The sequence below is a fragment of the Mixophyes fleayi genome, chromosome 7, assembly GCF_038048845.1.
Source record: "Mixophyes fleayi isolate aMixFle1 chromosome 7, aMixFle1.hap1, whole genome shotgun sequence".
Lineage (NCBI taxonomy): Eukaryota > Metazoa > Chordata > Amphibia > Anura > Limnodynastidae > Mixophyes > Mixophyes fleayi.
This window is the reverse complement of record NC_134408.1, coordinates 40,888,747-40,916,143: the sequence shown is the minus strand read 5'-3', so window position 1 is coordinate 40,916,143 and position 27,397 is coordinate 40,888,747. Positions and strand designations below refer to the sequence as shown.

Genomic DNA, 27,397 nt, shown 5'->3' with positions numbered 1-27,397 from the left:
CTAGATCCCTTTCTTCCTCAGTAGTTTCCATTATATTGCCATTAATGCTTTATTTCGCCCTTGGATTTTGCATTTCTTGGAATTAAACTGTAGTTGCCACTCTCTTGACCATTCCTCTAGTCTACCTAGATCATCAATCATTTGTTTTACCCCTCCTTGTGTGACTACCCTTTTTGCATATCTTTGTGTCATCTGCAAAAAAACATACTTTACTTTTAATACCATTTGCAATGTCTCCAATAAAATTATAAAAAGCACTGGTCCAAGGTCAGATCCTTGGGGTAATCCACTGGTAACCTCCCCTCCTGTGAATGTACTCCATTTACTATAACTCTCTGTTTTTTATCCTGTAACCAAGATCTTATCTAATCCAATCTTAAGGTTTTGAGTTTATTTAACAGTCTGCGATATGTGTGTCAAAAGCTTTACTAAAATCTAGATCAGCTACATCTATGATAAGGCAGTAATGATGGGATGGGCCGTGCTTCCCTGTGAATGGATGTGCAGCCACTAAATAGAACCTAACAGGTAACAGAGGGGAGTCCCCACCGTCCAAAGGTAAAATGGAAACAGATGGAGTAAGATTCTAGGACGCATACCATCATTTTTGACCATTTACTTATGTCTGCAGACATTGTTTGACAATAGCCTTTGACAATATTAGAGCATATTTCCATGAATACTATGATTATGTTTGTATGCTTAACACTATTTTGATTCATGTTCTGGCCAGAACCACTGTTCATGTGTTACAACTTTTATTTTGTCCATAAAAAACACTTTTGACCATTTTGCACATATTTATCCACATTGCAGATATACACAAATTCATACATAACTTCTATGCACCATAGAACCTTACTCCATCTGTTTCCAAGCTAAATCTATGGCCTCCCTTGGTCTATTACTTTAGTCACCTAGTCAAAAAAGTCAGTAAGATTGGTTTGACACGATCTCCCCCCAGTAAATCCATGCTGGGTTTGAGATATTCTACAACTCTTTCTTTTAAGAACAAATGAGAGGGGAAGGTGTCAGTGGACAGGAGCCCAGGGCAGAGGACAGTGTGCCAGGGGAGAGTGTCAAGAGTCCCAGGGAGAAGCAGTCAAGGGACCGGATCACATGGGACATGTGCCAGATGACAGAGGAAAGGGTGCCGAGCTACCCCACGGACAGGGCACCCGAAGAAAGGGGAAGGATTCCTGGGACAAAATCCCATGGAAGGTGGTTCAGGGGAGAGGATCCCAGGGGGGGGAGAGAGTGGGGATTTATCCTCCACCCTGCTCACCAATCTGTAGATATGATTTTTTATTAGAAAATTGTATTTATTTTTGCTTATCATATACTAACCCCCATTTCCAATATCATGGAGATGCAGCACATTTGTATTAATAAGCTTGGTGATGCTCAACAATGGAGAATCTTCCATACGCTATCCTGGCAGTGTTCAAATCCTCCTGCTACTCCATACTTGATGCACTTCTCTGTTATAGTGTTTCATCATCGCAGCAGCTTGAAGTGGTATCGGAGCCTAAAGGGATCCCCAGTTTATCTGGGGAAGCCCCTGGGATTTCCCTGGGATCACCCCAAGGGCCCTGTTAAAACCACGTTTAGCTGTGATGAAGTGCTGTTCCCATAACCTGAAACGTACTGGTTTCTATGTGACACTGGAACAGTGGTGATAGGAGGGTGATTTGCTCAAGTGCCGCGTTAGTGTATGTAAGGTGCCAGAACGCTGTGGGGGTCAGACTTGGGGCTCTTTTGGTTTTAAATGAAAAAGCCAGGAAACTCAATTTTCAGCTGGACGTCCAGGCTGGGGACATGTTTTTCCCGCAGGTGGAAGTGTTGGGGGAAGGGAGGTATGTAACGGGCAGCCTTGGGGACAGACATGTTGTGAGATCTGCACACAGTAGAATGTAGCCTATCATTGCAGTAACAACTAGCATTGCTGAGGCCTTAGACTCAAAGCGCCTCACGCCTCATTAATTACAAATGTACATTGTAAATGGGCTCATTTAGAGACGGATGCATTTATGCTCTGAACGTAAGTAGAAAAAGACACATAAAAAACAGTATTTATGCTGTATTATCTTCTTTCATTTCAGTAGTCCGAATGGAAATGTCAAGTAAGTATTGCAATTGGTGGCTGTGGCTGGATATAATATAGCCGCAACAATTTAAATAGTCAATAAGCCTATTAAGAGCAGCTAGATAGTGCTGCGGATAGTCGTGATTATAAATGCATATACTTGAGCCAGCCCTTCAATAGATACACCATCCTACAAACTATATCTGCACAATCGTCACGTATAATTATATCACAATTACATTAACACACCCCTCCTGTATCAGCCTAGGAGTAAGGAGATGCAGGCCAATGATACGCACAAGATATGACTACATGTGCGCATGCACAGTAACAAAGGTGTAAAAGAATTTGATGTATGTCTATCCCTTAATGAGCCCCTTTATGTATAGGCTTAGTGACAGCTATAAACGTATACAAGTAGTCCACTGTTTATGTGTTAAAAAAAATGTAAATGTAGCTTTTTTTCTTTTATTAGAATTGCTTTACTAGACAGAATATTTTATTTACACATCTTGCTATGACAATTTTGGCCTTACTGTTTGATTTATAGCTATTTTATTTTACTTTTAAGGACATTGTGGTTTATTTTATATGGAGCAGCAGGGCAAAGGTCCCAGATGTATGTGACTGGCGGGATCCCTCTATATACAGTATGGAGGGGTAATGAGTTGCTACAGAGGTGAGGGAGGCCAATTGTTACAAGGAGATGTGACCATACACACTCCATGAGATGACTAAGCCCCCTCCCTGTATAACACTGGGAGGTATGGCATAACTGCAGAGGTGTAACAAATCGTATGTGTTTTACATGCTTAAACATGTAAGTTTTATTGAACTTAAAGCTTTGTTGAACTTCAAATTATACTATCTCCCAATGCGGCCCTCAGGTCAAAAAAGACTGTGCACCCCAGGACTACATAACACTATGTATGACATGCTTACATGTACCCTCTTCACGTCAAATTATTGCTGGAAATGAGTGTACAGTGTGAGCAGGTATGTGAATGTATGAATGTTAGAAATAGTTTTTATGTTATCTCTCTGTACAGGCTATGAGGAAACTTAGAGGGAGATGTCTGTCTCTCACCTGCTTGTCATGACCAGAGCCGTAACTTAAAATTGTAACGTCTGGGGCGAGAAGGAAAACTGTTGCCCCCCCCTAGCCTTCAATTTTAACCAAATTAACTTAAACTAATCATAAACTGGGCCCCCTTTAGCATTGCTCCCTGGGCTGTCCCTCCTCTCGTACAGCCCTAGGTACAGCCCTGGTCATGACCCAAAGATGTTTCTCTATGATAAGCTTATCACAAATTAATTTCATGGACAAGAGGGTATGCAAACTGAATTATTAACAGATTAATAGTAAATTAGGAGAATTACAATCTGGAACTGACCTCAGTACCATTTATTTATATAGTATAAACACATTAAGCAGCACTGTACAATAAGGTACATCAGTACATGTGTAAATGGACCATGCCATCTAATTTCCTATCACACACCTACAATAGCGCCAATTTAGTCAGAAGCCAGTTAATCCACCAGTATGTTTTTGGATAATGGGATGAGCCACAAACAAAACAAGCTCTAAGTAGGTAACACCCTGGGTAGAATCAGACCCAGGATCCAGCCCTCCTAGGCAGCAGTGCTGACTATTATCCCACTGCAAGCCTCCGTTACAATGGTGCCATGTTTGTTTCTACCAAGCTGTCACCTTAGAGCTAAATGCTTTCAAGACACTATAATAGCATTACCTCATTAACGCAGAGGTCTACAAAATAAAGGCTGTTTATTGTTAATAAGACATATTTTTGTATTTATTGTTTCTTTATTGTACTTTTTGTCTCTGTCATGTATACAAACTAAAAGACAGGTAAACAAAACACTGTCCAGCCAATTAAACCACTGTATAAATTTAATCTAATCAGGTGCACAGATTATCTGTCAATCCATTACCACAATCAATGCTTAATCAAACATACAGGAGCCAAAGCAGAGCTGACAGGAAAAAAACATTTACTCAACACAAATGTTTCTAAAATGTTCCTATGTATCATAACAATGTAAAATTATCTTTACAAATATACTGTGCATAACGTTATTTACTATTATAAAACAAAAATCATCACAAACAAAAACTCTCAAATAAAAAATATATAATTCACCAATTTTGAGAATAAGGATTTTCTTTTTAGGGTATCAAAGTTCCTTTTAGTAACTTGTGTACCTTTAAAGTACTACTATGAAAATGCTTTAGAATCACTGTATGTGTAAGACCACTGTTTGTCTACAAGAGGCCATCGCACCAACTAGGTCCCAATTTTGATATCTTTTGCTCCATTCACAAATGCAGTCTGGTTGAGGGTACAATACTCTGCTATGGAGAACATGGATAATAAATATCTGAGACGTTGGGAGATATACAACAATAACAACTAAAACTTGAACAATCCATACAAAATAGTTAATAATTAAATTGGCTAAAATGATATATCTGTCATGATAATGTCACCCAGCAAAGGAGTAACTTTCCCAAATATTGGCACTGTTCTGCCTAAATTGGGACAGTTGCGGGGTATGCAAATCCTTTGTACAACAGACACATTTTATAGTTAGTTTCCTTTAGCCTTCCTCCTATGGAATCTGTTTAAACTTGGACTGAGAATTAACTTTCTGATCACTCAACAAACATCAGCTCCTCGTAAATATATTGGTCCTATCATGTGACCTTCATGCTATCACATGTACATACAATGACAAATCATCTGCCTCTCTCACCTGCATTATGTTCATCCATCGAAAAAGCTTTGTTCTCCATGTAGCTACGGGGTAACTGGATATCTTCCTCAAAAGGCGTTTCTCGCATCCGAGGCTGAGAAGTATCAAAATAATTAGTTGTATTCTCTTGTGGTGCTGGCAGAATGGTACAATGGACCTCAATGATAGCGTGGAAAATAAGAAACACCCATCCACTTGATATCAGAGCGATGGCCAAAGTTGGATCCTTCCACTGCTCTTTCTTCTTCAGTTCATTATTACCGTAAAGGTACATGGTCATCCAAGCGACCCATATTAAAACAGAGAGAAAAGTTGTAATGATAAGGCATATTCCATTTTTTTTCCATTTCTGAAACTTTCCGCACAGTGTAAAAAGTGAGAGACCCAAGGTAACAACCATAAGAAACATGACATAAATTAAAACCATGACAAAATCCATTGGCTCGTAATTGCAGGCCATCTTCTTCTCTCTGATTACTGTCAGGACAATCCACTCAGTAGCAATAATGACTTGAACCAACATTAGACAGATGACCATTCCAACAAGATGCCACCCCGAAGGACTCTTGCCATGCCGGACAAGCCTACGGATCCTCCAGCCTTGTGCAAGTAGGCATGAGAAGCAAAGTGAAAAGAGGACGCCCCACAAGAACCTTCTAGTGGAGCAGATAGCTTCATCTTCCTGTATAATGAACGCAAAGGCTAAGCCAAAGAGTCCCAGAGTTCCAAGCAGGAAGAGGAAATGTATTCCCAGTGGACTTTTCTTCTCTTTTTCTGTGATGAACGGAAGTCTTACCAATAAGATCAACATAAGCAGCAAGGTTGTAAGCACACCTGCTCCAGCTACAGCCTCCACCACTATCCCCCAAATGGCATCCAGATCACACAGATATACGTAGCGTGGGAAGATGTCCAGTCCGCAACCCCTTGATGTGGTTGAGTTTTCAGAGGAGCCATAGCCAATCACGAAGAAGAGGAGTAGAATAACAGCTGGGTGGGTTTTCATGTTTCTGAGTACAACAAAAAGAGGAGAAACATGTTATAAATTTGGTTTTGGATTTTTCATGCAACACTTGATTTGGTGTCTACCAATACAGCGGAACTGGAGGAAAACAGAGGGGACTAACTGATTACTACACGTGCATTGTAATCCATAGCAAGATAATAGCTTACAGCTAAAACATGGTTGCACTGCATTACAGCAGATTATTGTCTGTGCACCATATTATTAAAGGCATACTAACCACATTTTGTAAAGCTTTCCCATATGATTTATCAACGATGTTATAAAGAAATATGATTTTATAAAAATGGTGCAGATCCTTTCTCTACATTCTGTGACACGCCCGCTTCAGAGAGCTGTTAAAGCCAATTTGAAGCACCTCCATTGGACTTTTCCAATAAGACCTTCTCCCTAGACTGGCATGCTGAAATTCCTTTCCTACCTCCATCTGCTCCACTCTCCTTGCATACTGCAGACAGAATTACTTAATTTGGTTATGTGGGTGGGAGGGAGAGGAAAGGTGGAGAGAGCAGAACGGACCGTTAAGGGCTACTCATGGCTATCTTGTGTTTGTGAATAACCTCACTGTGACAGGCAGAAATGTCTCTACACAAAAGAGACAGAATTTTCACATTACCCGTCCTGCACACAACACAATTATAGAAATAAAAAACTTAGATCACTATCGCTTAATAAGGGCCTAAGTTGTATATTTATTAAACTGCTGGTTTGAAAAAAAATGGAGATGTAGCCTATAGCAACCAATCAGATTCTAGCTGTCATTTTGTAGAATGTACTAAATAAATGATAACTAAAATCTGATTGGTTGCTATAGGCAACATCTCCACTTTTTCATACCCGCAGTTTAGTAAATATACCCCTAAGTGTAAAGTCTCTGAAGTGTCAAAGTCCTTTCTGGTATATTCAACACACCTGTCTTATAGATCACTTAAGTCAAGTGATCCTCTTAAACAATACTTCACATACAGGAATGTTGGATTGGCACACTTGATATAACCTGTTGAATTATTAGTGACCTTTGATGAAGCTATTTGTAAATAAAGGAATGTTAAAGTAGTTTCTGTGTTATTCAACTAAACTTTTGAATTAGAATCCTTCTTTCTATTTTCATTAGGCTTATTTGACATTTTAAATGTTTACTATAGTATGATTAATACAAAACATACAGCTGAATTTAGCTGCTTATTAAGGAAAGGTGGAGAGTACAAACAGAATTGCCCTGTGACATTAGGATTTATAGACTTAGAATTCTGTATAATTTTATATGTATCAGATATGCGGTAATAGCAGTGTGATAAATACGCCTAATATATGCTTTATGCATAACTCTAAGATATCAACCACATTCTCCTTAACAATTTCCTTATGAATAATATATACTTTAATGTGTTGTGATTACTTTATAGACTGTGTGGTTTCCCGAGACTGTTACCCAGACAGCCGGCAATAACCGCGCAGATTAAAGTTCTACAATCCCCAAACCAATAATTACCTCAATGAAGGAAAAATACCTTAACACCTTTATCTGCCGCTTACAACCTTTATTAGTTTGCCAACTGAAACTAAACATTACATCTACTCCTCTATGTACATCTCTGCTCATGTATGTCTTCTCAGTCCACAGAGCACAACTGCATCCTTGTGAAACTATTTGTGCCTATACTTGCATTAACAAGAGATTGTAAGCTCTAGTGACTAGGGCCCTCTCAATTTCTTATTCATTGTATCCTCCTCCATTTAAAATATAATTTTATAAAAAAAATAATATATTTTTTAGCTAACATTCCACCTTGCCCAAACAGCAGAACTGTGAAGATCCTATGCCTGCCAGCGACCCCCGCGGGAGAACTTAATCTCACCATTTCTTTGCACTGTGTTGACAACCAGGAACAGTTTAAACCCAAACTACACTATTAATTCCTGCCAGAGGCCATGAATGAACAGAGCAGAAGCTTTGTCCAATCAACACCAGTGTTAGAAATGATATCACTATGGCTTGAACCCTTCCCTTCTCCTGGTTGTCATGGAGGATGCAAGAAATGTAGGAGGAGCGTTGGAGGTGGAGAGTTCCCCTGAACTGCAGTGGTCCCTGGCATGAGAACTCATAGTTCTTCTAATTGGGGGTGGGAATGGATTCATTTTAGTTGGAATTGTCTTATAACACTGTATCCAGTTTTTCTCCCTAATTGTACAACACTTTTTATATAACTAAAGGACAATAATAATATGTACTGTCCGACTTACATCTGAGGACTTCTACAAGTTTGCTTTAAAATTGCATTGTCAAAATGTGGTGGTTTTATTATTTCTACACTCAGTTTAATATGAATGCAGAACCACATGCCTCTTGTGTCTCAGATGCCTCATGTAAATATGTAGTCCTGTCCTGCCATAGATTGGGCAGAATTCTTATCCTAGATAATTCTTATCCTAGAATTATCTAGTCACAGTTTAGAGAAACTTTGATTTGTTTCCGGTTCCCTGTGGAAGTAGCTTAGGATAATATAGTAGGCTTCATTAAAATGACTTATCCAGCATAAATTTTGACATTGGTAGGATTTGTGCGAAAAATGATCACATATTATTTTTTGGTTTCTTTATAATAGCTGTCTATAAATGTTATTTTTATATTTTCTGACCTAGAGCAAGAAAGTGATCTTCGTTCCTGTGCACTTTTTAGAACTCTAGCAATTTAAACAAAACTAAAAACATGTTGCATTGTGCTGATAATCTTTCCATTCAAAAAGCTCAAAAAAACAAAACATTTTTCTAATTAAAAAATATGTGTTATCTGACATTGTGCACCTTTTACTCCACTTTATTAACACGTTTACCCTGTGCAACCTGTGTCCATATACTTTATTTTTATATGTGACAATTGCAGGAACTACTGCTTACGTCAGCCCCCTCAAGACCAAGGCAAGTTGGTATAAGTGGTTTGCACTCGTATCTACCAACGTCGATGAAGCAGCTATGTTCTAAAGCACTGAAACCATGGTCTGACCGCCAAATCTGCTACATACTTTTCTATCGCGATCTATCTCTAAATACCATTTCCAAACACACACTTTTTATTGTTTATTGCTACACATTTAATGACCCTCATATCTCAAATACAATAAATACACATTGATTTCCCTCTACTTCATTAACAAGGCAATCTCTTCACTCAAACGTCACATTATCATTTGCAAGGACAATATTTGTTCGTAATCAGTCATCCTGTACCAGTCTAATTGTTTTTTGGGGAATGTTTTTTTTAAAAGACTAACAATGGGACCAAACCAAAGTCTCCAGCAACTCGCCGACATTTAATTATGTGTAATTTTATTTATGGGTGCACTACCCCCCCTCTCCCCCTAGGAGTATGTCCATTCTGTATATAGCTCATTTGGGGCTCCTAGGAATCTGGGACAGAAAACAATGTTTTTCTGACAACGAAACCTCCTCCTTTCTTTGAGTTATACCAGTTGACTCAATGTACTAGAAAACCTGTAATCATCATCATCACCATTTATTTATATAGCACCACTGATTCCGCAGCGCTGTACAGAGAACTCATTCACATCAGTCCCTGTCCCATTGGAGCTTACAGTCTAAATTCCCTAACATACACAGAGAGAGAGAGAGAGACAGACTAAGGTCAATTTTGTTAGCAGCCAATTAACCTACTAGCATGTTTTTCGAGTGTGGGAGGAAACCCACGCAAACACAGGGAGAACATACAAACTCCACACAGATGAGGCCATGGTAGGGAATTGAACTCATGACCCCAGCGCTGTGAGGCAGAAGTACTAACTACTTAGCCACCATGCTGCCCAATATTAAAGTGTCATGATCTGACCCCCTCTGATCATATGTTATGTCAATGAAATAGACTGCAAGATCTGCAAAGCACCCATCCCACATAAGTGGACATCAGCACATGATCCCATACATTACTCTACAAAGTGAAACATTTGTAAAACTTTTTTGAATTGCCCTATTGTAAGCATGAAATCCTCTTGTGACCAAACTATTTTGGCACACCGTTCCCATGGAGATTCTAAGAAAATTCAAAACATAGATACAATGTTACAATGCTTATCTCAACATCAATTTCCCTTTCATTACTAAAATTATTTATATTACGGAAGTGTAAAACTCCCTTGGTTTAAATGAAAGCTTAAAATGTTCTCACATGAATCCCAGGGCATTTGCTGTGTGCACATAACCTTTATGCAAGATTTCATTTTTAATTAGGATATTGTTAAAACATGAAAAACAGACCATTATCAATTAGCGTTTTCAAGCTGCAAAAATCTTTTTTTTTTCTAGCAAATAAAATCATTTTTTATTTTTTTTTAGTAGTAATTTGATTATTTCCATATAATAAAAATAATAATAATAATAATAATAATAATAATAATAATAATAATAAAGTAATTCCATAATAATAAAGAAATTCCATAATATATTAGTAAAGCATGAAAACTCCTGCAAATATCTCAAATGCAAGGAATGCGATTTGGTGATTTGAATAATCAATAACATAAAAAAAAATCAATTGTAAATCAATACACCAAACAAATGGTGGCCACAAAAATGTATTATATGAAGAACATTAAGGGCTAGATTTACTAAGCTGCGGGTTTGGAAAAGTGGGGATGTTGCCTATAGCAACCAATTAGATTCTAGCTTTCATTTATTTAGTACTTTCTACAAAATTACAGATAGAATCTGATTGGTTGCTATAGGCAACATCCCACTTTTTCAAACCCGCAGCTTAGTAAATCTAGCCCTAAGTCTATTTTAGGGGTGTAGGTTTTTTTTACATGCTCTAGTGCAGGAAACTTTCTGCTGCATGTATTTATTTATTCTAACCTGAAGCAGAGATGCCAAAGATTACTAGTTAGTTATTGCTTGGTAAGTGAAACAGCATATTTTAAGCTCAGCCCTTTATAATATGTTAGATATTTCAATAGGCTAAAGAGATTTAACCAAATCTGTAATAGTGTACATGACTGCTAACCTGGTACTTTATTTATCAATATCACTGTTGTGACACAAACTCAGACAAATATGGCAGATTGTGGTGAGGAACTTTTAATTTTCTAGGTTAACCAAGCTGTTCTTGACATTTTAAAAAATTACAGATGGTAAATTGATCTGACATTGCTGTGAGTGTATGGCCCTCAATAGGATCATCCTGTCCCATGCACATCAAATTTACATGTAATTACTACCACTGTAATTTTGTGGTATAATCCGATGGTTCTTATTGATCTCTGGACAACCAGATCCTTACAATCAACTGATTATCAATCTGGTTGTTTGCTACATGGGCTGACTAGGTTAAGGCAGTGCAATTCATCATCTATTACAACTTATCAAAATATCCTATATCTATAATTAAAGTCACTTGTTTCACATTAATGTAGACTGTATGTTGATGAGCTTAACAATATAAATGAAATAACTCAAGTCACAGCAAACACAGTGTGATTGACAGCATGACAGACTTGCTTTGCAAAAATGCACTGTGTGGATTGGTTGATTCACACATACAAAAAGACAAGGCCGGTGATGCCACAGTAACTCAGATGACTGCAATCTCAGCTTTTTCACCTGTATCAGATCCTATTAGGACACTCTTCTAAACATTTGGGAGGAGTTTCAGCTGTCTTTAGTGGAGTAAGAAACTAAGGAGTTTATTTACTAAGCTGCGGGTTTGAAAAAGTGGAGATGTTGCCTATAGCAACCATATTCCAGCTGTCATTTTGTAGAATCTAGTAAATGTCAGCTAGAATCTGATTGGTTGCTATAGGCAACATCTCCCCTTTTTCAAACCCACAGTTTAGTAAATATACCCCTAATACTTTACTTTTTAACAGAGTTGCAGTGGAATACTAGGTTTACTGAGAAAAGTAAATTTTATCTTCACGGTTCATACCTGAAAATTTCAGTTTTGCGGTTTAGCTGTCCATTAATTCCTCCATAATAATTTTGTTATAATAGAAGACAGTAGTGATGTTACAGGTGTATATTCTCCTGTAAATAATATATGTATAAACAGTGAGTTCTGATGTCACTGCTTATAATAGGAGCATTCTTCAATGTTAATTGGGAAAACTTCTATATTATAAGGACTACTGTACACCCAACAGTAAGCTATCACAACTTGGATTTCCATCCACTATTATCTGTATATTATATGCTACATATAATAGAGGGGTTGTTCTAAATTGAAAAAAACGATAATGTCTAAAGAATATACTGCCATTTCTAAAAGAACACTGTGATCATAAAACAATGAAGTCTGTGAATTATTCCACCTTACATGGAGCAATAAACTCTTGAAACATTTGATTATTTAGATCAGGTTGTTTAGAAACAACAACTGTGGCGCACACCACAATATATGTTCTATACAACAGTTTTTACTGAGCTAGTCAGCAAACACATACCTCAATTTGATTGTTTAAGAATTGTGAAAATCATACTCTGCGGGTCAATTGATGGATAAATCAACCAAGAAACCATTGCGTTATGCCCAAGCTAGTGAAAAATTTCCATTTCTAGGCCCTTGCGGGATGACATTTCTCCAAGCCCAACATTATGTCAAGAGCCTTATTATTTTTTTCTCAGACATAGATTGGGATAACCCATTAGACAATAAACTACTCTCTAAATCCCCCAAACAAAAAGCTATTTCAATTCATTATAGACTCCTGAGAAACAACATAGGCTATTCTACCATACGCTCGGGCCTTGCTCAATGGTTATTGACATTCCCGCACTTAACTAATGAAATTTTGCTTAAAAACTTAAACATCTCGATCAGATTACTCCCAGCCTCTACATATGTAGAAATGTTCCTCAACATATTTCACAGGGGATATATATCTCCACATCGCAGATTGGCTATGGGTCTGTCAGATAATGATAGGTGTCCTAAATGTGGGATGGGAGGGGCAGACTTGTTTCATTGTTTCTGGGGATGTCCGGTTATTAGAGGGTTCTGGATACGCGTGTGGAGGTTCGCTACTGCTGATCTGGTAAATTATCTCCCTTTCACACCAGACTGGGCTATATTGGGCATTCTCCCACCAAATACCCGCACATCCAGAGGTGGCAGACGTCTGCTGCTGATTATTTCAGCAGTGGCAAGAAAATGCATCCTCCACATGTGGATCCAGAGCACATCCCCCACACTGGACCTCTTTAAAGAAAAATTGTTCTTTGCCATGAAAATGGACTGGCTGGAAGCCTCCTTCCAAAAAACAAAATACACTGGGAGGTTTTTTGACACTTGGGAGAGCTTTGTTGGCACTTTGTCAGTCCCGCTGAGAGAACAAATACAAAAATGTTTTCAACACACCCTTTGGTACGAAACTAGAATATTCATGCAATCTTTCATCCTATCTTTCTGGACTAGGAGAGTGCTTGTGTTGCCCCGGTCTCTCCAGGCTTTTGTATCTTATGTGTGATATCATATTTTTAGTTCACTTCAGTAACTCACAGATGACGACTTTCCTCATACTATGTGTCATGGTTCATGATTATTAAGTATAAACATATCTTTGTTCTAATTTATTTACTGATGTGTACATGTTTGACATTCTTCTAAAAAAAAAAGAATTGTGAAAATCAATTGTGTTTGATATGTGATATGTAAACAGAACTTGCACCTGCAGTCTGTCGGAGGGGACAATGGAGGACACTACCATTGAGTTTATTGTGTTCACCTGCTACCGCCTCACCTGACCGCAGGTGCAAGTGGAAATGGCTATTGGGTTATTAGAACCATTATGTTCCATCCCCATACCAAGTTACAGCTTACAAAAAGCCCTAGTAAAAGCATGATTTTAACACCTGTGGGTAACCTTAAGTATGGTTAACACCCGAAAATTTTAAACACAGATTACGGGGTATATTTACTAAACTGCGGGTTAGAAATAGTGGAGATGTTGCCTATATCAACCAATCAGATTCCAGCTGTCATTTTGTAGAGTGCACTAAATAAATGACAGCTAGAATCTGATTGGTTGCTATAGGCAACATCTCCACTTTTTCAAACACGCAGGGCTTGATTTTGAGTTAGAAGTAAAGCCATACTTGCCAACTCTCCCGGAATGTCCGGGAGACTCCCGCATTTTGTGAGAGTCTCCCGGACTCCCGGGCGAGTGTGGCAATCTCCCGAATTCTGCCCACTTCACTAGGAAGTGCCCCACTTCCTAGTGAAGTGGGCAGAATTAGATCCCAAACGCCGCGATTCCCGGTGAATCGCGGCGTTTGGCCCCGCCCCCGCTGTCAAATGACGCAATTTGCGTCATGACGTCACAGGGGGCGGGGCCGAAATGACGCGATTTCGGCCACCCCGCCCCTTCACGCCCCCCTCCACTGGCTGGCTCCCGGAAGGGAGCTGAAGAAAGTAGGTAAGTATGAGTAAAGCAAAGAATGGGAGCAAATTGCACCTTGGCACGCCATGTTGCATTAGAGGTGGAGGCGAATTTAAAATGTAGGGACAGTCAGTATTTTCCCTGCGTGCAAAAAAACTGCACCACACATCAATAATTATTATGAAATGAAGGAACCCCAATTTTTGTAGATTTCCGCTGGGCAACACCGGAACAGAGACATAGCATCCAAACCTGGCGCAGGTAGTAAAGTAAAGCAGTAATAGCCTTTAATCTTTGTCTCTTACAAATTATTACTGCCATTACTTGTGCTATGATACGTTGTGTGTACCTTGTAACGCTTCTGGAAGAGTTACCTGCTGTGTTGTCAAATCACCCGTTATTCCAAGATTAGTGTGAAAAACTGATATCACACGTCTGTAAACAAAGCATTGTTTTGTACAATGCTGTTTTATGAGAACAAAATATGACTGCGATGAGTTAATCACTGAAAACAACGCAACGCTATAATACAGTACATTAGCCGGCCTTCACAGAACCTATCTATAGACTAAGTGAACAGACTAGTAGGCTACCCTGGAGTGGTTCACTGATGAGCTGCAAGAGGGCTCACCAGAGAGATGGTCAGGGCAGAAGGACAAGAAGCTGCTGCTGAAGAACATCTTTTCAGAACAATTTTAGAACAGTCAATTTCCAAAGTGCTTTATGTATTTCTCTGCCGACTGATAAAGCACAGTCTAAAATGTAAGATGGAATGCTATTATTTCCCCTGAAATGAATTTAATGCATACAAATGTCATAACATATATCAGTTTGCGTAGAATTAGTTTGCAGCACAGTATTTATTGTGTCTTGAATGTGAACCAGATATTTGTGGCAGTGGAGTAATACAGGCTGCAGACTCTCCCACTAAAGTCCATGTAAACATTCCTGCACAATGAGATTCCTCCACTCCTGTTTGACATTGGGAGTTGTGAAATGAATGGCCGGTAGACCTCCAATGTGCAACAGAAAGTGTCATAGAGCAGCTGCTATTTTTACACTGTTCGAGGTCTCTGAGGAGAACTTTAAAAAAGAAAGTGATCCCCAAAAAGATGAAAACAGATTTTTAAACTTTTGTGGGGACATCTGTTCATATGTGTGAAAGTGTTAAAGGCACTGTCACATCAAAAATGTTATTCACTTAACCATACTTAACAAAGGTGACTATAGTGTGTCCAGTGAGGGGTGTGTCCAGTGAGGGGTGTGTCCAGTGAGGGGTGTGTCCAGTGAGGGGTGTGTCCAGTGAGGGGTGTGTCCAGTGAGGGGTGTGTCTCTCTTCCCTCTATGTCCACTTAACTTTTCTGGTTCATCTCGACCACACCTCAAAATCAAAAACCACCCTCAATGCTGTCAGTACACACTCTGTGCTGCACCCCCATGCCCCAAACTGTTGCTTTTGGGGAGTGATAAGGGAATTACAGGACAGACCACACAAGAATGGCTCTCTAGGGCAATGCCAGGTGTGTCCTGTTTGGCAACTGAAATGCAATCGGATTTGTTTGCGATGTTGCTGTGTATTACCATCTATCACCTACAAAGAGAAAATAAAACAAGCTTCAGTTATATAGCTGTTGGTATAACCTACTTGGGATTCCATGATGATGTCTCTCACAGTGGATTGTATATCATGAGAACAATAAAAATGTTGTGATGCTTTCATTGCCTGTTTACAGTGTAATAGGTTAATATATAGAGGAGATACAATCGGCACACAGGGCTTCGTTACTGGTAAACCCTCCTCCTCCTCCAAGATGTTAGAATGACCGGGTTTGCTGCTATATGGGAGAAAATCACCCTCTTGGGGGCTATAAGGCTGATTCTCCTATTTTCTGACAAACTGGGCCTGATTCATTAAGGAAAGTAAAGCCAAAAAAACAGTAACTTTGCACCTTGGCAAAACCATGTTGCATTGGAGGGTGAGGTAATTGAAAATGTGGGGACAGGTTTATAGTTAGAGTAGGGCATGTCACAGATCATCTTTATATTTCAGTGTAAACATAAAGCTATCAAGTATTTGTGTGCTACATGAAAAAACAGCCAGTATTTAACTTATGTGCAAAACAATAAACTAATATGCACCCCTTGCATTGTAACATGGTTTGGTCCAGGAGAAAACTTTTTTCATTTTTTTTACTTACTTTTCTCAATGAATCAAGCCCAGTGTCCAGTAATGTGTCCCGAGCACTGGCCTTGGAGCACCACAATCTCCAGAATTTCATGTTTCCTTAATTTGAATTTTGATGTATTATTATTTGCATTTCAAATACTCAATAAATATTAACTTATAAAGTCAAGTGAATAAAAATTAATGGTGAGAATTTCATATAATATGTAGAAAAATAGGCTTCATATAGTTATTCATTGCTGAAAAATAGGGATATTTACAGGGAAACATCCTTAAAACCTGGGACAGTCCCTGGAAATAAGACACAGTGTATTTGAACGTTATTACTGAACCAACATTATTCCTAAACTTCCATCCATAGCAACTAACATGACTGAATTTCAGCAAACATTCTGTTTTGCAATATCACCAAACTGTAATTGTGCAGTTTGTCTACACATATACAATGGTTTTGTTTGTCTAAGTAACTCACTTACCCTATTCTTTTAAAAAAGCATTGAGGTTTCTGTACCTCACCCTTATTCCTTCCTGTAGTACCTCAATAGGCTATTGTTTCTGCAATCCCCATTGAAAAGAACAGATCAATGGCTTTACTAAATAGCTAAATAGGGTGACTATAATGGGAGGTGTGTTTGTGGACTTTTCCCTGTATAAATTGATTTTCATATTACAACATTTTCTAGACTACAAAACAAATTAGAACAAATTTAATTTATGTAATAAAAATAACTGTAAGTAATAAAAATAGCAACATGAAAATAAAATGTGCATTATAAGTCTGTTCTTGCTGTGTAGGATTCAAGTTGTATTCAAAACATAATGCTTTGTAATAGTTTGCCATCAATTTGAAGAATAAACTAGAGATGCTCAGGCTCGGTTCCTTCGAGAACCGAGCACACCCGAACTGCTCGGCTCGGTACTTTTGCGCGCCCATGGAATAAAAAAATGATGCAAAACGTCATTGTTACGCCGTCGGATCTCACGATTTTTGGATTCCTTTTTAAGATCCAAAATAACGGTGGGTGGGAGGGAGAGCGGGCCCAAGGACAATTCCATCTTGCACCGTTTCTCTTTTCTGCCACTGCTGTGTGCCAATGTTTCCTAGATGTGCTAGGAACTGCCGTGTGTTTGTGTCATTGCTCTGTCGCTTACCATCCAACCAGGTCGCTCCAGTATTTGTCAGAAAGTGTATGACAATAATATTGTGATCTGTGAGGTGGTCAAAATTGACTGTAAATGACTTGAAATTAGTGTTGAGGTTAATAATAATGTAGGAACAAAAAAAAAGGAGAAAAAATATGTGATTTTAGCATATTGTAGGATTTTTCCTAAAAAATTCAAAACCAAAACCAAAACACACAAGGGCGGTTTTGCCAAAACCAAAACACGAAGCTAATCCAGATCCAAAACCAAAACCAGTTCACGAGGGTCAGTGAGCATCTCTAGAACTATCAACTGGGTGCTGTTGTTTTACTATCTATGGATAATACTGAATTTTACCTCAGCAGTGCAACAAAATTGTAGCTCCCACAGATATTATAGATAGTATTATTTCCCCAACACCCCTCTTAAGGAAAAACCCATTAGTAAAACCAGATGGCCGCCAAGTCAGGAACTTGCCCATTTCAGGAGATAATTACCCTTGCTGGCTCCTGACATCTAGGAGAATGTTAAAAGAAAACTGTGGTCATTGGATAGTCATTGATGGAACTGAGTGGACAGTAGCCTGGGGAAGGATGATTATTGTGGCGAAGGGATATTAGGTTTTCTCTATTACAGGCTGAACCAACATCTAGATAGTACACTAGTAAACAACATTTCCAAAAATGTTTGCAAATATTTTTCCATAAACTTATTTTGCTCTTCAAAGTAATAATAACTGAGAAAACATAACTTATTTATGAGAAGACTTTGTACATGTTTAAACATGTTAAAATATGTGAGCATAATTAATAGTGCATTATGAACATTCTTTACATCCATATTTCCACATGGCTCTGCAAAAGCTGTCATACTGAGCTGTTTAAAAGAAACTATGATTATTGTCCACAAATAGCAAGGGCACCACCAAATAACGTTATGAAATGGTAATCAATCAAGCACCCATGCTGTACACAAAATAATGCTATACAGTGACATAATAAAGAATAATTAACTATGCAGATGAATTGTTCAGTGCACCTCTATGTAACATAGCAAATCGCTAATCAGAAACTGCAAAAGCATGTGATATATGGATATTTACAGTGTTTCAGCAAGGAATACATTATCAGCACAGTGACAAATGCATTGCACTCTGCACGCTGAATCCCTTCAGAGAGGTTTGTTAACTCTGAATGATGCGACTTCACGTCTCAGACATCTGCTTCTAAAATGATGATGAATAACAAAGCCTATCTGCTTAGTATGCAGAAGGAGGGCCCCCCACCTTTCTATCCTGCATAATAACATTTGACTCTTTTTTTTGGCTGGGATCTCAGATTCTATAGAGAGGGTGAGCATAGTCCACAGCAGGGTATGAGATGTGCAGGCCATTCATTAATGGGATGCAATGCAGCTATATGCACTGTGTGAGCCACATCCTACATAAACATGTTGTTGTTTACTTAAGTAATGATGGAATCCCCCAGCCGAGAAAAACATATGTGTACGGAAATCTAATGAGTATATGCACAATAATCTGCTATATGTCTGAGGATCGTCCACAATTTTTTTCGTCCAATAATCTATATAGTATGTCTTATTGCAGGTCATCTGCTCTATCACCACATATAGCAAGACAGGTCGGGGGACAATACATAACATGTCAGCTGTGAGAAAAACCACCATGAGTAAGAAAAACATTCATATTTTTCAGTTCTCTTTAACCCTTACTCTTCCAGACTTTATGACTTAAAGGATATATTCAGCCACAGTTGCCAACCATTCCTATCTTCTAGGGACAGACTGAGGATTTAAAGATATGTTCCCGGAATGTGATGTTTCTGCTGAGAATGTCAATGTTTTTAGGTTGGCTGTTTTCCACTGTCATACAAGTTGATATTTATCAAAAGAGAGGATCCCAAATACAGTCCAATAACATTGTGAATATACTCATGTCATCTTCGGAGGCTTCATGCCCTAACCCTGCCTAAACGATAGGTGTTCATGACTACGGCTGGGTACACACTACAGGGTTTTCAGCCGATTATCAGCCCATTCACAAAATAAATGAACGTTCAGCCCGATATCGCATTAGTGTGCACACTGCAACAATGAACGATTATCGTTGCAAAGCTCATCGTATTGTTTCATATGATTTTTAGAAAGAACTAAAAATCTCGTTCAACGATGGAATCATGTTGTTCCAATTCTGTAGTGTGTATGCACTCAGACCAGCAGTGTCCATAGATCTCTATGGCGTGTACAGAGTCACAATCTTTACAGCTTTTGTGACAAATGAAGAGCACAGATCTGAAGGTAAATCGTGTAAAATGTATTTATTTAGTGTGCGCAGGAATGCCCCCCCCCCCCCCCGGCTTGTATTTTGGTGAGAGAACCAGAGTTTACTAAAGTATCCCTGGCCATTATCTCAATAAAACACAAGCACCACTGGGTGAGAACCTAGGTTTCAATGCCACCCTCCCTTTACCTTCCATTGTTAACAGTGGAGGAATGTATGAATGGAGTTTTCACTTCCTAAATACGTCCTTGACATACCTGCAAATTAATTGCGATAAAACGAACCCTTTTATTAAATATTTGCTAACAGACCCAAAGTGTGATGCGTTATTCTTACTGCATAAAGCACCAAGTGAATTACACAAATGTCCTGAGTTTATACAGAGTATGATCTATGTTCCAAGTCTAATTTTATATAGTGAGCTGATTCTCGAAATCTATGAATATTATAAATATTATACATTTTACTGACCCATGAGTATAGGTCACACAAGAAAAGTCATGTTTGGTGTCTGTTTATTTGATTAGTTTATACACATATAAATATTTTAAAATTCAAAAGTGTGCATTAAACATAATAATATTGATAATAAAATGTTCCTCTGTATAGGTCACACATATTCCTTGGAAATAGCAAGAAAGGATACAAGTAACTTCCTTAAAAGTGTTTTCTGAATTATGATTTTTGATCCAGACTATTTTTTCAGTCAGTAAGTTGTATATCAATGTACTCTTCAATTCATCTGGATGTATAGAGCAAAGCAGTTCCCACTTTAAGTTCCTCTGATGTCTGCATAAACACTAATCACAGTGAAATATTGCAGACATTGGGGATCCCTCTTGTGGCAAACACTTAGAGATTTTTTGCCATCTTCTATGATTAGCTCATTAGGTTTGTTTTAGGATTTTAGGAGGCCAGGGGTAACTTAATCTCCTCTTGACCCCTTGCAGCAAGACTGCTCTGGAACAGTTTAACCTATACCACATGTCAGGGGGAAGCACAAGAGGTATCTGTATTTGTCTTAAACTAAACAGTGCCATGTAACTGGTGTCCCACGTTTGCTGTATCCTGTGAGAAGCCATGTTTGCAAGCTGGAACCAGAAGGAACCAGTTGGGTCAATGATTGCTGCAAAGTGGTTATCTATGCAGTGCAGTGAGCTGCATGTTGACCTGTGGGAAACACATTTTAGTCTGCTTATATAATAAGAGAGGGTCGTTGGCCTCCACAGACAATAGCAGGACCCTATATGACTGAAGGGAACAAAGAGACGCTTGTGTGGTATTACCCATTTCACACATTAATTTATTACTTAAATACTACAGCGGTACCATGAAACAATTGCTTGTATAAGTACACCTCACACTATCAACATTTTACCAAAACATACTTGCAGTACTGGGAGCTGCAATATTTAGAGTTAACTTTAATTGGTGCAGTTTTGCCCTGCAGACAGAACTGATATCCCTGTATTTAGGCAAAATCAGTGCATGTCCCACCAACTAGATAAGACTTATCTTACAAGTGATCAAGTTAGTTCATATCCATTGCCTCTGTGGCTCATCTGCACCCCTGCTTGGGGCAGATTCTTTGCACTGCGCATGACCCACCACTTTCTTTTATATAGGGTATATGTTATGTCCCTGGATTCGCAGTGTGTGTGTGGATGTGCAGCCTGGATAGGTCATGATCTGCTCTCTTATCATATTACTACCATTAAATATGTTATTTATTATTTTATTTACTATTATTTATTATTTTATTTACTATTTGCCATGCGTCTTTTACTTTGCAATGACTACAATTACTATGCAATGAATGATATTTTTACCCCGTTACTCTTTACACACAGTAACTAAGAATAAACACTGCTGCATACATCCAGGCATTTACATTCAACTCATAGCCCTCAGTCAAAGTGTAGTTGTACGTACGGGTTATTCCCCTCACTGAGCAATGTGTAAGTACCCAATCTAATTCAATTTAACCCTTTAAAGACTCCTCTAGCCACACAGGGTGCATCCTATCCTGAACATTTAAATTAACATATTTTTTTTTATAAACAATATTTGGTTTTATTGACTTCGCTCCTATTCTTAAAAACATATGTGTATATAATACTCTATATGTATATTTATATTACATGCACAGCGTGTGTCAATCAATAGGATCATGTACTTAGGCTCGATCACAAACAGATTATCCAGTGTACTAATCATTTTCCAGGCAAAAAAGTCAAACAATATCCACGTAAATATAGATACATATCTTACCAGCTTTATTTCCACTAGCATCTCTCGTGCATCTATATACACAGTATATGTACATGATCCTCTACATACTAGCACGCAGATTATTTGACTAATACAGCACAGGGTAATCTGTGTGCAGGCACTTCTATGCACTCACAAGCCCAACTGCATTACACCTCTTCAGGAATAGCCAGAGCAGGAGTCTGGAAGCATAACTTACAGTTAGATGTGTGATTTGCAGGCTGTGCAGGGGCTTTTGGTCTCATGCACAGTGAAGAGTCACATCTCTGCAAGCTGGGACCCCAGTGAACAGATTCCCCACAGCTAGGAGTTAAAAATCCTTTTTGGCTGATGCTGCAGTAGACCTTGGTGCCCAATTTGCAATGATCCTAAATGGGGCTGCTTTTGTTCCCTCCTATGCCCCTCTTTTGTGAGAGTGAGCCTAGAATTGTGAGCAGTGAAAAAGCCTCAGTAAATGCTGACACCTCTACAGTTTACTGCAGTACCAGAGCTGCCACAAGCCCCGCCCCCTGAGACAAAGCCCCTCCTCCCAACGTGACGCGACCACCTTCATAAGCATGTGAAGCATGCATTGCCTTTTGTTTGTTGTTGCTGGAATGCAGAAATGCATGGTAGATTCATTGCAGGCAGACTCCCCTCGCATTCCCTGCAGTAGTGCAGCAAACACATGTTGCTAAGTGTAGGTTAGGTCATTTTGTATTGATTGTAATAGACCATTTATTTTATATATATGTATATATATATATATATATATATATATATATATATATATATATATATATATATATATGTATATTTATCTATCGTGATCTATTAATTAGTTATTGTTTAATGTGTTATACAAGATTAGTAACTTGTTACAGTTCTCTGGAGACAGCGGCCAGATCTGTGTGATGGATTCTGCAGAGATTCCTCTTTGCCATGAAGCTTCAGGGCTGACATACTCTCATTCAGTGTCAGTAGACATGCTTTGTTCTTCTGTCACAACTATAATCTTAACAGTGACTGACAGTAGTGGACATCAATTATCCACTAACAAGGGGTATATTTAATTGTCGGCGAAAACGCCAAAAATCCCGCGGTCCGCGCACTATTACCGTTAATACGGTCATTTTTTCGCTGTATTTCAGCTCGCAGCTCCCTGAGCCGCGAGCTGAAATCCAGCTAACTACTACCGTAATAACGGTAGTAGTTTTAACGCCGCAGGACTTTTGGACAATTGAATATGCCCCTTAGATTGTAAACTCTTCAGAGTATTTTATTGTTTTGCCCTAAATTCTAAGTAGGGTAATATTACACAGTAAACCATGAAGTAATAAAAATGTACAAAAACAAATATATTTCCTGTCAATACTTTCTGGAACCTCTGGCAGCTATTACAGGCAGTGGTCATTTTTGCATAAGTTTGTATTAACTTTAAACACTCGGGGCCTAATGTAGAGTTGGACGTCCGGAACATTAGCAGGAAAAGACACACATTAAGCGTATATATGTGTATACGTTCAGTTGAAGAATCTCATGATGCATCCAGCTCTACAGCACTCGCATGTATGGCAGATTTACCTCAGGAGCAACAGGTGTGGAAGCATTGAGATGTGGCTTCACAGTGTTGGTAATAAATGTGCAAGTTGCGTTACCCTATTTCTACACAATACAATGGTATAATGAAGCATTATATACAAAAGAGGGAATAGTGTCTTGACAATGTTATTATTGAATGTGAAAGTCACATTTACCATGTAAATTCAATTAGATGCCAATTAAATTAAGTGAAACTCAAATACAACATCTGTTATTTTCCCCTTTAGAAATCCTAACCTGCCACAGTTCAAATCGAAATATCAATTAAGTACTATGACTAGACGGCTGTAAAGTTATATACAGCCACACTAATGGATTAGGTGCTATCAGCTGGAGAGTTGAATCCACAAAACATCCAATCAGAGGCAACTAATTAGTGCTGCCCAGCACCCACAATAGATATCACTACTGACAAGCTCATATTCATTTGTGTCCAGGTCTACCTCAGTCTCAATTACGTGAACATGCCCTTACTGTACTCAGCCTACTTTTATGCCAATATTTTAGAGCGTATGCCCAGAACGGAAATGTGTATTATACGCTAATAAAACAGACGTCCCACCAACTCTACATGAGCCTGTGAGTGAGCAAACCTTTTTACAAAATGGCTCAATCTGGGGCTAGTTAGTTGGGGAGCAGCAATTGACAGCAAGTTTGAGGTCTTGACACAGATTATTTTTATGTGATTAAGTCCTGAACCCTCAAGGACATCTATTTTCTTCATTTCAAGTCACTCCAGTGTTGCTCTTACAGTGTGATTTGGACCATTGTCCAGATGAAAAACAAAACTTCCTCCTCAATTTGAGCTTGTCCTGTATTTGTCTGTAATGAGCACCATTCATCTCCACTTGAACCCATTCAAGACTGCCAGTCCCTGCTGCCGAAAAGCTCTGTGATAACTTGATGCGACTGTAATACTTTAACGTGCGGATGATGTTACCTGGCTCGTGTCCAGTGTTTTATTTTTGCCATATATACCGCTTTGCATTAGGGCTCAAATGTTCCACTTTAGTCTTGTCAAACTACATAACTGCCACATCTCTGCAGTATTTTTAAGATTGTGTTTTGCAAACATTTTTTGGCATGCATAGAAGGCTATGGGCCCATGGACACTTCCACTGCAGCCATTGACTTCTGTAACTTACAGAATGTGACATTTGGCCTCACAGTAGATGCCCATATCTAGGCAGTGTGGCTGTAGTTTAAATATTCTACTTCTGTACAATGGACTACGGGCTGCACTGAGCTCAGAGGGATGTACAATACTTTACAATGGTCTTGTACCCTTCTCCAGATTTCTGCCTCTCTGTAATCATATCTTTAAGTATGGAATGCTCTTTCCTCTTCATTTTTAATCTTTCTTGTGTTTTTTTTTACTCTACCATGCTGTATGACCTCACAGAGAACATTTTTTTTTCACTTTTGCACATTCATACCGTCCTGTCCCCCACCCCGTTCCCAACAACCATGTTCATGGTTTCTGTATTCTTATATATAAATTTCAAACAGGGCTACTTTTAGAAAAAAAATGGGTCCTGGAAAGAAATCTTAGTGGAGCACCCTATATGGTGAATGCTGGACCAGTGGCCCATTAGCTTGGCCCAATTGTCAGCCAAACTGCACCTAGCATATTGCCAGCTACATTATACAGACCTAATTGCACAAACCAACCATGCACACGCCCCTTCCTCCCTTTCATTTTCTTCTTTATTTTAAATTGTTTAGCGCAAGCTCCAACAGATAGAAGCCTCCATATGCTAATCATGCCTGGTTCCAAGTCATATATGACCACCCATACCTGATGCCAAGTCTAATATATAGAGCTGCACTATATGGACACAAGTATTTGAATGCTTGACCATTACACCAGCAGGGACTGTAATGACATTGTATACAAATACATATACTTTAATATGGAGTTGGTCCCCCTTTTGCAGCGATAACAGCTTCCACTCTTCTTGGAAGGATTTCTATAAGATGTTGGAGTGTTTCTGTGGGAATTTGTGCCCTTTCATTCTGTAGAGCGTTTATGAGGTCAGGCACTGATGTTGGACGAGAAGGCCTGGCTGGCAATCTCTGTTCCAGGTCATCCCAAAGGTGTTCAATAGGGTTAAGGTCAGGGTTCTGTGTGGCCAGTCAAGTTCTTCAACACCGAACTCATCAAACAATCTCTTTATAGTCCTTGCATTGTGCACTGGGGCACTGTCATGTTGGAAAAGAAAAGGGCCTTCCCCAAACTGTTACCACAACGTTGGAAGCATAGCATTGTCCAAAATGACTTGGTATGCTGAAGCATTAAGATTGGCCTTCACTGGAGATAAGGCGCCTAGCCCATCCCTAAAAATCAGCCCCATTCCATTATCCCTCCTCCACCAAACTTCACAGTTGGCATAATGCAGTCAGACAGGTAACGTTCTCCCGGGACTCGCCCATCTGACTGCCAAACAGAGAAGTGTGATTCATCATTCCACAGAACACGTTTCCATTGCTCCATGTGCCATAGGGAATTCGAAACTCTTCAGGTATGGAATCAGAAGAGTGTTGGCGATTTTTACGCATCATGTGCCTTATCAGTCGTTGACCCCACTTTGTTTTTTTATGTGGTCTTCTGCTTTGTGGCTGAGTTGCTGTTGTTCCTAAATGCTTCTGGCATCGGGTCTGAGTGAAACGCCTCAATTCAATAATTAACAGGTGTGGCCAAGTACATTTGTCCCTATAGAGCTATATCTAGTGCCAAATTTAATATGCTGAGCCATAACTGGTGCCAAGTTAGTATACTTGCCATCCCTAGCTGATCCCTCATGCTGGTCCTCGCGTTTCTCCCTTCTTCCATGAAGCAATTCCTCCTGCTATATCCACAGCCTATTGGCTGATTGCTTTTCCTGTTCTGCCTGAACTCTAGCAACCATATGGAGTTTACTGTAGGACAGGGCCAGCAGCTATCAATCAGTGATCAAACAGACTTATAGCTGTTTAGTAAAATGGTGAGAGGAATAGCATTGGCAACAGTTGAAAACCAAGTATGCGGCCTTCCTGTGGTTTGGAGACCCTGGCAATTGCTGATTTGACCCCCGTAACACCAGCCCTGATTGAAGATATATTATTCATCACCTTCGTGTTGACAGAACCTGATAGATTCAGACTATAGCCCATGTAACGTTCACTCTGAAAGAAAACTCTGAGCTATCTACATTAATATTTAATATTCTTTTCAATGTTTAGACATTTTCAATAGCGGAGCTATGAGCTATAGAACTAATGTGTGTTACAAATGTAGTAAATACATGTAATCTAATATAGAAGTCATAAGTAGTGGCAATAAATAGAAGTCTGCTTATTTATTGCAGGAAATGAAATTATGTCCATCTGCTAAAGTATAGAGGCGGAATTATTAAATGAAATAAAGAATTAAAGACACTTTGACAGGGGCATTCTTGGTGTTCAGCCTTTTACTGACTGCAAATGTCCTTGAATTCTGCACCACATCTGGTCACATCCTGTACTTTTGCAATTAAACCCATCAAACATACACTGGGCAGTATTTTAGGAGATAATTTAAATAGTTTAAATGAATTAAAAGGGTGGTCCTAAAGTAGAGGGGATAGGACTTTAATCTGACAATTTTACTTATTGATGGGTAACCTGATCT

The 27,397-nt window shown here is 38.9% G+C and overlaps 1 protein-coding gene across 2 annotated transcripts in view; it reads right to left on the bottom strand.

Annotated features, from left to right (window-relative positions):
* Positions 1–22,665, bottom strand: part of GPRC5B (G protein-coupled receptor class C group 5 member B) — a 57,208-nt gene extending 34,543 nt beyond the window's left edge. For both annotated transcript variants that reach the window (XM_075179729.1, XM_075179730.1), the window contains exons 1-2: positions 22,367–22,665; positions 4,865–5,874 (exon numbers count right to left, since the gene is read on the bottom strand). In XM_075179729.1, the coding sequence (XP_075035830.1) occupies positions 4,865–5,870 (1,006 nt within the window). In that variant the 5' untranslated portion in view covers positions 5,871–5,874; positions 22,367–22,665. The remainder of the gene's footprint in view (positions 1–4,864; positions 5,875–22,366) is intronic.
* Positions 22,666–27,397: the final 4,732 nt, after the last annotated feature.